Here is a 12,240-nt window from a genome sequence, read left to right as displayed (position 1 = left end):
ACACACACACACACACATATATACTATATTATATAAATATATAATTATATATAAAATATGTCAATTTTATATATAATTACTTATGATTTTATATAATTTTATACATATAATTATATATGGAATATTTTTTCGAAAAAACAACTTAATATATTAATTACAAATAAATTAGTACCCATTACAAGTAAATTAATCAATAAAAATAATAAAATAGATCAATTAAAATTTATGTCAAAATAAACATGGTATTAATCTACAAATCAAAATGAAATAACAATGATTTTTGAAATTATAAATCTATTGTTTATTCAAATCTTAAAAGCAGTAATATCGAAATGTGATTATAAGAACGTTTCAGCAATGCTACGATAAAATGATTTATTTAGCAAAAGTAGTAGATTTTTATTGGAAACACGTCGTAACTGGATATCGACAAGTACTCAGATTTTAAGTTGGGGTAGAAATGGAATTGGGAGCAAAAGTATAGCAGTGAGAAAGCCATGAGATGAATTTTAATAAAAAACTGTCGATGTGCTCCATAGTAAGTTACTCAGTTTAAGCTTCATGCTGTTGAAAGTTTTTTCGCTCAAAAATGATTTAATAACGAACTTTGCAAATTTCTTGTAACTTAATAATAATTAATTTCTAAAAATTTCATGTGTTATGATTTAACTATAATACACGCGCGCGCGCGCGCGCACACACACACATACACACACACACACACAAAATTAAATGTAAAATAAAATATAAAATTTATTATACATATATAAGAGTATAATTAAAATAAGGTAACAAACTTCTATTGTGGGACCAAACTTCCCACAACAGAACATGAAAAAAAGTTCGTATGTGTTCGCAAAACTCACTGTTACTAAGATACAGTTCAAAATGTTTACTAATAAGGGAAAATAAGAAAATAATGCTCATTATTATTTAATATTATTTATTTTCAATTTTCAATTATAAAAATGTTCGAAGCTCCCATTTGATTCAACACGCTTGGACATTTCGGATTATAGACTGTCGCATTTTTTCAAAGATCTTGTGGCAATTGCAAATAGTGTCACAAAAATCAAAGATGCATTAGCGTAGCATATCTTCATTGGCGATTGGAATTACATAAATTAAGGACTTCAAGGTTTCCACAAACAAAAATCTAGAGGATTTAGATCGGGGGATAATAGGATATGCAATTAGTCTTGCAAACATTTTAAACTATATCTCAGTAACAATAGATTTACGAACACATATGTTCATATTAATTTTTTTAATGCTTTGGTGGGGAACTCAACTCTGAAGTTTGTTGCTTTATTTAGTTACATTTTATTTTAGATATAGTATATGTATATGTATACATATATTGGGTCATCTAAAAAGTATCCGCGGTTTTTTGTCACTAGATGGATGTTGACCATCAATACCATCTAATGACAAAAAACCGCGAATACTTTTTAGATGACCCAATATCTTATTAAGAAATTAACATTCTATGTACTACATTATCCCTCACAAAAATATTTCACTACTTTTACACGTTATGCGGACCATTTTTAATCCGGTTTTTAGATGGTTCCACGGTTTCACTTTTATGTCCGCTTTTTGCAGTCTTCAGCACGCACAGTCTATTGCGAAGGTACATAACGAGTATACGCGAATATATATATTATTTTTTAAATACATTACTCATTTTCGATACTTTTTTCGTTGATGAGTACACGTTAATAGGTTCCTCTTTCACTCAATTTTCAATACGTTAAAGAATCATGCATTTACTCATCGTTCGTTAATTACTACATCAATTTCAAAATTAAGCACATTTTAGTATTTTTTGAATATTTTGTATGATTTTAAATAAATTGAAATATAATTCATACAATACAATAGGGTAACTACGATATTTACATCGAGTGAGGATTTATGCCGCAGGAGTAAAACAAAAAAAAAATAGAACCAGTGTGAATATAATTTGCACACTTCCAATCTGTTATATATCTTTATGTTATATTAGCATTGTATCATGATTTTAATTTTTTACTGATAACATTAATGAAACTATTGTTATTTGTTACTGATAATATTAATAAAACTATTTTTATATTATATGTTAGCTAAATTGATTCACTAATGTAGCAAGCGCAATCATACATTATAACCCACATAAAATAATTACTGTAGGACATACAAAAGATTTAATAATTATTTGATAATACATAAATGTAGAGGATGACAAAAAATGGAGTATAATAAAATATAAGTGCTTAACTCTTGTATTCTTTGTTCAGCTTATCTTGCATATCCTCCTGTTTGAAATATACGGTACTTTTATGCTCAAATTATACAGATTCGATTCATTAAATGTGTTACACAAAACATGTACGGTTAGGACCAAAATGGTCGCAACACTTTTTTTCGATGGGTTTCGGAAAGCAGTCTCACCAAGCAATTGGTTCTTATTTATTTGTCGATCCATGAATAAGAACCACTTATTCATGGCTGACCGTATATCATACAAGGATTAGAATTATTATCTATTACTTCCCATATATGTACGTGTTCATCATTCTTATTCCTAAAAATTTTTTAAGATAATTATTCGGATTAATTATAATTATTGAACACCGCGCCGATGATCTTAACATTATCAAGGTCATGACCTTGAGTGATCTTCAAAAAGTTTTAGACGGTCACTGTTTGTTCAACAGTTATTAACAAATAAAGTTTATAAAATAATGTCTTATTTCTGCTATATATTGACAAGCATACAACTTTCCATGCATAGAAAAGCCAATCCCGCCTCCCTCTTTACTATGGGGTGTATAACTTTCTATGCGAAGCAAGGTCCACTTCACCTCATCTATTTAGGGAAAAAAATCGGTCGTCTCTTGGTTGAGGGGGAGATGGGTTGGCCTCGCTTGACGTGAAAAGTCGTACGCTCCTAAACAAGGTGGAAGGTGGAGTGATCCTTCCTTCGAGTGGAAAGTTGTGCGCCTCTATAAACAGAGAGGAAGAAATCTCGTTTCACATGGAAAGTCCTAAATAGGGGGAGGTGAGGTAATATTGTATGTATGATAGAAATGAGACATCTTTCAAATTTTATTTAAATAAAATTTAAAAAGCATTATTTAAAGTAATCTCATTTTAAGAAAAATTAGGACATTCTAATCTCAAAAAGAATTTTTTTTCAAAATTAACTTTTTTTTAAACTTAAGTTAATTTACTCTTAACTTAACTTTTATTAAGTTAATTCTTTATGCCTTCACTTTCAACTTAATTTTATTAATTTTAGCCATTAACTTTAATTTAATTTAGTTTAAAAAAAACATTAACTTACCCAACTGTGACGATTCCCAGGCAGCACAAAATAATAAAAAATAATGAAAAAATGTGTTTTTTAAGCTGTCTTTTTGATTCTGTCTACAAGACGTCTTTTAGTTTTGTTGAAAAGACAACTTAAAAAACATCTTTTCGTCATTTTTCTATAGTTATTGTTCAGCAGCGAAAAAATATCTTTTCTTATTATCGAAAAGATAATATAAAGAAAATATCTTTTCTTCATTATTTTGATATTTTTCATCACTTACTCACAAGCAGTACGCGAGTTCGTTATTAGATGGAGATGCAGTGAAGTTTACTTTCTCGTGAAAACCATATAAGATAGAATAATAGATGTAGCATTATGAGAAATTGCATCCGTGTTCTAATAAATACTAATAAAATATTTTTTAAAAGTCTCCAGAGAGGACTGTAATGAAAGATAATGGATATGCTCTTGCACATAGGACACGACAAACATTGCAGGATCCAGAAATGGGATGTATATTGAGTTATGCAATTTCGTTTAATTTTGTGTAAAAATTAATTTAGGTATCTATGTTATTGAACGTTATATGTGTCAAAATATAAAAACTAAAACAAGTCCTAAAGATGATTAAAAGATATCCACAGAAGTCATCCTTTAATTATCGTATGGATAAGACTATAAAGATGATTAACAATGACATTTGTCGTTTTTTAGTCATCTTTCTGTCGATATATTCTTTCACTAAAAAATATCTTTATAACAATTTAGTTCCGAAGAACATGTGTTCACACGTGTGTAAACGTGTTCTTCTATTTACATTATTATCAAAATTTTCGATAGTTTATCAAAGATTATCTGAAATATCAACTGTGATTCCATTGAAGTTCCATTTCTATTTTTGTTCTTATTTTATATAGTTTATTATAATTAATTAAATCATATTTCCGTTGACATTATATACTCATTTTATTATTTTAAAGAGTTTTTATTGCCAAATTGAGGTATTTTTATTTGAAGATGTCAAGATCATAAAGCGTAACCTATATTTTAAAACTTGTAAAAGAATTCTTTCTATCATTAAAAATGTATTGTAGTTCAGTTAAATGCAACTTTTGAAAGCCCTGTAGGAGATCCCGAGAAAATTCCAACTGGATCTTGTTCCGGGCGAATAGACCTACAATTGGAGGGGAGTAATAACTTATTTTAACGCATAGAACTTTGCTAAAATCGATCTTGAACTCGAAATTTGATCATTTTTTCACATTAATCAGGATGTATTTTTTGTATTTTTTAAGGCGTAGAGATAAACGGTAAATATACCGAATAGCATAGGGGAGCAAGCGCGCCGTTCGAGTTTTGAGGCTCGCGGTGCAAGACGCTTGCTAGGTCATTTCCGCTCCATGTGGCCCAGGCGCCAAGCGATCGGTAGGCATATACTCTTGACAGTAGTAGCCGGATGGACGCGCGTATTCGACTATCTTTAAAGATTAATATCTCATTAACTATTGAGAAAATTGTAAAATGGTACAGGACTTTTTTGATTGACAATGAGTTTAGTGCGCTCTACCTGCGCATAAAATATTTGATAATTATTCTGGGATACCCTATATATAGATATTTTGTTAAATGTATGGTACATGTTATTTCAATTAAATTAACATATTAAATAGGAATACAATGACAACCTATATCTTTATAATAACATAATGTATTCTTTACAATAATTTTATGTAAAAGATAAAAAAACAACAGCTTGGAAAGAGACGATTGAATAAAGATAAGTTTATTGTTTATGTACACATGTTGTTTGAGTTTATCTATATTTATTGAAAAAATATAAACAATGCATTAAACAAAAAAAGGGATTTTGAACACAAGGAGGATATTCGAGTAATAACACAAAATAATAAAATCACGTTAAAATTAGCCCTATAATAATTTTATAAAAATCGTAAAGAATTTAATGTTCAAAAATTACACAAATGTACAAATAACTAATGAAGGAATAAGTATTACTTTTCTTTTACAAACAATCATAAGTAATAAAACTATTAAGTACGAGGCCGCATCACTCCACAAAAAAAACACACTGACAGCAATAATTCAATAACATATAAAATTGTTAATCATGGTATAACTGTATAGAAAAAGAAGGCTTAGCAACCAACATGGCGATGGTACAAACTACTCACCGTAGTTTGTAAAAATTCAAGAGTGATATCATTAGAATATGTCATATAGTTAGAGTATCAATCTGTAACTTTATTAACTCATATCCAGATACGTTCGCTATCAAGAATCCGATCAGATTCTCTCTAGCGTGATGCCAGATATTGTGAGGACCGAAGTCCAGAGTTGACGATTCAAGGTAGACAAAGGCCCAATGAGGTTGAGTGCTCTACGATTGCTAGTAGTGTTTGTGAGGAACGATATTCGGATCCTTCTTAGCTCTAAGCTTAAAGATATTTCCCGTAAGGAACAAAATGGAGAACTTACAGACTCTCTCACGAGCAAAAAAGGAGAGAGAAAAACAAGATGAAAGGCGCATTCCTCTTAGCAATGTTGGAATTGCCTGGCCAACCTACAGGTCTACTAACTGAGTGGCAATTTTGAACACGCGTCTTCGGATACATCCTAAATTGGCGTCTGTACATGTTTCCTCTTCTATGTCTCTGTTTCTATGTCTTATGTTTATAATCCTTGAAACATTCAGTTTCTACAAAGCAGTATCCACAAAGATCAAAACATTTCATCCCAAAGATTTCAGATCTTTTGCACCCATACGACGATAAAAAAGTTTTTAATGATGACTCCATTACGAAACATTTCTTAATTTTGGAAAAAATACGGTACGGCAAAGAATGAGCACGAAAATCGTCTATTTTTTGGGTCCTTAATTTTGAAACTAAATTGTATATCAAATTTTATCTTATATTGGGACATTAATCACAGAAAAGTTTGAAGATGAGGTGACAATTATTATCAGAGCTGGAAATGTAAAAAAAATGAATTTTTGCATAGATATAATACGTGATTCTCCCTTCTCCCCCTCCAGCTATAATAACAATTGTCATCTCAACTTAAAACTTCTTTGTAATTAACCTCTCATTGTAGAGTCATTTGACACACAGTTTAGTCCAAAAATTAAGAACCCAAAAAATGGGCAGAGAGGAATACCTTTTTACGGTCATTCTTTCGTTATAGAGCAAATTTAATAAAAGTTTACCTTTATACCGTCTCAAATGACTTCTCACTGACCTTGATATTGTTCTTGAAATTTCAAGGAGGGCAAGGTCATTGACCTGTTCCATCGCCCGTTATTCATTAAAAAGTTATTAACAATAAACATTTTATAGTAGAAAAGAGACATCTTTTTTCAAACTTTTTTAATAACTTTGACGGAAATGACCTTGACTTTCTTGAAGGTCAAGGTCAACATCAAGTTCAATGAAAAGTCATTTGGAGTGAGCTATATAAAAATAAACTTTTATCGCAAATTTTGTTACAAAGCAAATTTTGATAGAAAATAATTGCAATTACTGTCATTATAAAATAAAATTTTCAACATAAATTTACGTACAAATTTTAAAATTTACAATTCAATGTATACAATCCAAATATGCTAATATTTGATATTTTAATACCTCACATAAATTCATATTTGTACACCAAACGTTATACAGGATATCCCAGAATAATCGTCAAATATTTCGTATGCTTATAGAGCGGACTGAGTCGAAAATCCTTTACTATTTTGCAATGTTTGCTTCACAACCAAATAAATTTACTATTTTAAAAATACAAATTTAATTCTTTAAAAACACAAATTCACTACTGATGCAAATTTGTATGCTTAAAGCAGTAAATTTTTGTTTTTGAAGCAATGAATTTGTGTTTTTAAAGCAGTAAATTTGTGTTTTAAAGTAGTGAATTGTATTTGTGAAGCAGAGAATTTATGTAATTAAAGCAAAATGTATATATAGCGCTGTATCGGAAGATATCTTATACTCGTTTCCACAAATATAGATTAACTTTAATTTCAGTTCAACTTACTTTTCGTCTTTTTCTAGTTCTAAAGATTAGAAAAAGACGAAGAGTAAGTTGAACCGAGATTAAAGTTAATATATATTGGTGAAAATGGGCATTAATCTCTTAAAGTCTCGAATTTTAATGCTTAACTTGATTTACAAGGCCGACCGCCATGTTTTTGCACCCTTATTGAGATACGATAATCGCGATACTGAAGAACTTGACTCAGTAAAGTTACACGGTCGATCTCGCGCTAATCGTTACGCATGTTGTTATCGCCGAGACACATTACCGTGTATCTCCTGATAAAGAGTTTGCAACGTCATTATCAAATTGTTGTTAAAACAAAATAACAATAAAAAATAACGATGTTACAAGTCACTTCCTTTCTCTGATATACATATTATTAATTTGTATACATAATACATTTATATAATTTCAATTTACATTTCATGTTAATACCAATGTGTAGCATTGTAGAAAAATAAAAATTCTTTTATTACAGAAAGAATAGCACAACTTTGGAGAAATTCCATTTTCAAATCTCGAGGTTGCAGTTATACTCCGAAGATTCAAAGTATGTGGACCAATTACTTCATGAGATGGCGACCAAGCCGATTCTTCATGTTGGTGAGTAGAATAATATAATCATTAATTAATCGAAATGTTTATAATTTAAAAAATTTTTGATAAACTATTATTTTTAATTCATTTTAAATTATATAATATATTAACTTCTTAGTTATATTTTAAAAATATTACTTATTGTATCTTTTTGTTATTTATTGCTTTGTATACATTTTTCAATATACATTTTTTGTATATTTTGCTGTATTAATATATGAATATATTATTTTAATATATTATTTTATAATATAATATTTATTAATATATTAAATATATAATATTTAAGTTCAATCCTTGATCGATGTAATATTTTTTGCAATAAATTATTCACATATTTAAAATTTTCTTTAATCTTAGATATTCTTACTAAAAATATAACAATAAAAAAACTTATTAACATAAAAAAGAAATATATAATTATACAAACAATTTAATAATTGTTTTATTAATCCTTTAAAACACATTTTTCTTTACGTAGAATTCAGTTGAAATTTGTTACTCGAGAGTTTTTCGTAATCACTGATTACGAATTTGACCTCAGATTTTCAAAATTCAAAATGGCAGACCCAATATGACGGATAAAGTGAAAATTTCTTGATTTTAATAAAAAATTAATTTTGTTGCTGTAAAATGGAATCAAGTAATTTTAATTTTAATTTTAATTTTAATTTTTTAATTTTGATTTCAAATTCGTAATAAGCAATTCAAAAAACCTACTTGACTCCATTTTACAACCTCAGAACTAATTTTTTAATTTTTTGTCTGCCATCTTGGATTCGTCATTTTGAATTTCAAAAATATGAGGTCAGATTCGTAATCAGCGGCCCCGAAAACCCCCGAAAGTAATAAGTTAATAAGTAATTGAAATCAAACAATTTTTCGCTATTTTGTTCATCATATTGGATTCACTATTTTGAATTTTGAAAATATGACGAAAATATGAGGAAGATTCGTAATTAAAGACCACGAAAATCCTCGAATAACAAGTTTCAGTGAAATCAAACAATTTTTGTTGCTTTTTTGTCCGCCATATTGGATCCGCTATTTTGAATTTTGAAAATCTGAGACCAGATTCGTAATCAACTCTATAATCAGTTTCCGAGTAACAAATTTCATTGGAACAATTTTTCGCTTTTTGTCCGCCATTTTAGATCCGCCATTTTAGATCCGCCATTTTGAATTTTTTAATTTTTACTTCAGATTCGTAATCAGTGACTCAAAAACTTCTCAGATTTCATTTTCGACTAATTAGCTATTGTTGATTAATCACAATCACATTTATATATATATTAATATATAGTTAAAAAAAGATGAATTTTTCCAGTTTGTTTATTTATAAAATACATTTCATTAACTATAGGTGTTTCCACGATTTTTTTATAACAATGTCTAACCATTGATAATGTTCTTTTCATTGTAGTAATATGTAGAAATAGTATGAAAAACATAAAAAACAGAGATTAAAAAGATATAGAACACTGTGCCACAAAGGATTAACATAAAGAAAATATTAACTTGCTTGTACGATTTAATATTTTTTTTAATGCTAATAAATTATATTACTATTCTATTGATGCTGATGAATGTATTTCAAGACCAAAAAAGATTTCGGCGCGCAGTATAGAATCTGAATGTATATACATTTACACAGAAGTATGTATTTAATCTCTAAAATCTATTTCGACTGAAATAGATTTCTCGTATTTAGATTTATTCTTGTCGATCCTATTCTCAACATATTATATTATTTTAAAAAATTTCCTATTACATTCTATTCTTGTGAATGTATTACGTTTTTTTATTACGTAAATTTATATTATGATATAATATTTTTATTTATATCATAATATTGAATTATGAGTGATAATAGTTACATGTCGATTCTATATTATAATTTTAACATTTATGGAATAGATTTAATAGGAAGATCTTTGCATAATAATGATATTATTAATTTAAACAAAATGAGAAAGCAAACATTGATGAAGAAACTTTTATCGTAACAATTCTGTTATATTTCTGTCAATTGAGAATTAAAAAAAACCTATTTGATTAACTATGAGGAAAAAATAGATAATTATATGGTCGAATTATTCATGGTCACAAAAAAATATATTCTTAAGAAATCGTATTATTAGAAAGATAGTATTATTATATTTAAATTATAAAAATGTGTTTTATTATAAGTTATAAGATAATATAAAGCCATGTAAAATTACATAAATTTTTTAGAGGAAGATTAAATATACAAAAATGTAAATATATGTTGTTACATAATTCTGCCGACGTTCGTCGGCAGATAGAGCGGATTAAAGTGAGTCGAAAAGTCCTGTACCATTTTGTAATTTTCGTGATAGTTAAAAAAATATTAATTACTAAAAATTGCCGAATACGTAAGCTGCTGGAAAAGTTTCTGCAATCTAATAGTTCCAGTGGCGCCAACGTTCTGCTACTATCATATCCGTAAAATTAGACGTTTTTAACCTATAATTCAGTTGATAGTTTGTACCCAAGCCAACTAGTTTTGTTTGCATAGTATTTTAAAAGAAGTTACTTTGTGAGAAAATGGAAATTTTGCGTGAAAATTTTCGGGCAATGATTTTTTACAATTACAAATATAATCTAACTTCGAAACAATGCATCGATCGACTTCATTTGGTTTTTGGGAATGAAGTACCATCCAATAGGATGGTTTATAATTGGTTTGCCGAATTCCAGCGTGGACGTACCTTTCTTTGTGACGAATTTCGTGAAGGTTGTCCATCCACGTCTGTTGTTGCTGCTAATGTTAATGCTGTGCGTGAAATGATTGAGCGAGACCGGCATATGACATACCGCGAGATTCAGGCATCCTTAGGCATTGACATGAAAGCAATACATATGATTTTGCATGATCACTTGAACGTACGGAAACTTTACAGTCGTTGGATCCCATACAATTTGACCGAAGCTCAAAAACAGGCTCATGTTAAATAGAGCAAAGAAATGCTCAAGAAATTCAACCGAGGTCGGTCAAATTTGGTCTACAACATCATTACTGAGAACGAAACATGGATCTATTCGTATGAGCCCGAAAGTAAACAACAATCCATGTTTGGGTATTTCAAAATGAACCGAAACCAACAAAAGTTGTTCGTTTACGCAGTGCTGCCAAGCAAATGATTGCTTGTTTCTTCAGTTATACCGGACATGTGGCAACCGTGGCTTTAGAGGATCGAAGGACTGTAAATACTGATTGGTATACAACAATTTGTTTGCCAGAAGTCATAAATGAAATGAATTGCGTAGAACGAACCGAAATCGTCGCATCATCCTTCATCATGACAATGGCAACTGTCACACAGCACGTCAAACCGTTGATTTTTTATCCAATAAAAATGTCGAATTGATGACTCATTGTCTGTATTCATCTGATTTATTATCTAATGACTTCTTTTTGTTTCCAAATATTAAAAAGAACGATTCCATATGTTAATACGATATCCGAAAGATTTATACCTATTGTTAATATGTTTAATTGCAAATTGGCTTTTACTATTCCTAACACATTGAGAAGTTTTATAAGGAGAGAAAAGGATGATTTGGAACACGTTCAGAGTCAAAATGTGGTTTATAGAATATCCTGTGAGGATTGTGATGCCAGTACGTTGGCCAAACTAAAAGACAATTAAAGACCAGATTGCATGAACATGTTTCTAATATCAATATAAGTTCAAAATCTCCATCAGTGATTTCTAACCATCGTATGATGGAGAATCATAACTTTAAATGGGATAAAGTGGAAATATTAGATATAGAGCCTTCATACAACAAAAGGTTGATATCAGAAATGGTCCATATTAAAAAACAGAAGCATGGGATTAATAGACAAAATGACACGGAGTCTTTGCCGGATTTGTATTCTGACATTCTTTTTCTCCTTTCTAACATCTTCTATCCTTTTCCTCCTATTTTTCCGTTTTCCGTTCTCGATAATGTTTTTCTGTTTGACATTTCGTTTTGTGACATCGTTTAAGTCAGATGCTCGTTACCTTTGCGAATTTGCTTATAATAACCTATTAAATTAAAAAGACTTTTTTATTGTACCACGAAATGGACTACATTTTACATTTTTTTCTCGTTGTGTATTATGGGACTCTTAATAGATTTACTAAGGTATATCATCATATTTTTAATTTTTATGTGATTAATATTAATTCTTTTTGTTTACGGTTACTTTTCCAGAACTTTCTTATGACTTTGTTAATTCTTGATAAAAATGACTCACAGCGTATTACACAGAA

The 12,240-nt window shown here is 29.2% G+C and overlaps 1 protein-coding gene across 8 annotated transcripts in view; it reads left to right on the top strand.

Annotated features, from left to right (window-relative positions):
* Positions 1 to 12,240, top strand: part of LOC105149251 (extracellular serine/threonine protein CG31145) — a 318,959-nt gene that overhangs the window by 165,603 nt on the left and 141,116 nt on the right. For all 8 annotated transcript variants that reach the window (XM_087405143.1, XM_087405170.1, XM_087405150.1 and 5 more), the window contains one exon: positions 7,836 to 7,960. In XM_087405143.1, the coding sequence (XP_087261269.1) occupies positions 7,836 to 7,960 (125 nt within the window). The remainder of the gene's footprint in view (positions 1 to 7,835; positions 7,961 to 12,240) is intronic.

Source organism: Acromyrmex echinatior, chromosome 1 (assembly GCF_024713525.1).
Source record: "Acromyrmex echinatior isolate Ae372 chromosome 1, ASM2471352v2, whole genome shotgun sequence".
In the NCBI taxonomy this organism is placed as follows: domain Eukaryota; kingdom Metazoa; phylum Arthropoda; class Insecta; order Hymenoptera; family Formicidae; genus Acromyrmex; species Acromyrmex echinatior.
Note: the sequence above shows the minus strand (reverse complement) of the source record. Positions and strands in the feature narration are given on the sequence as shown.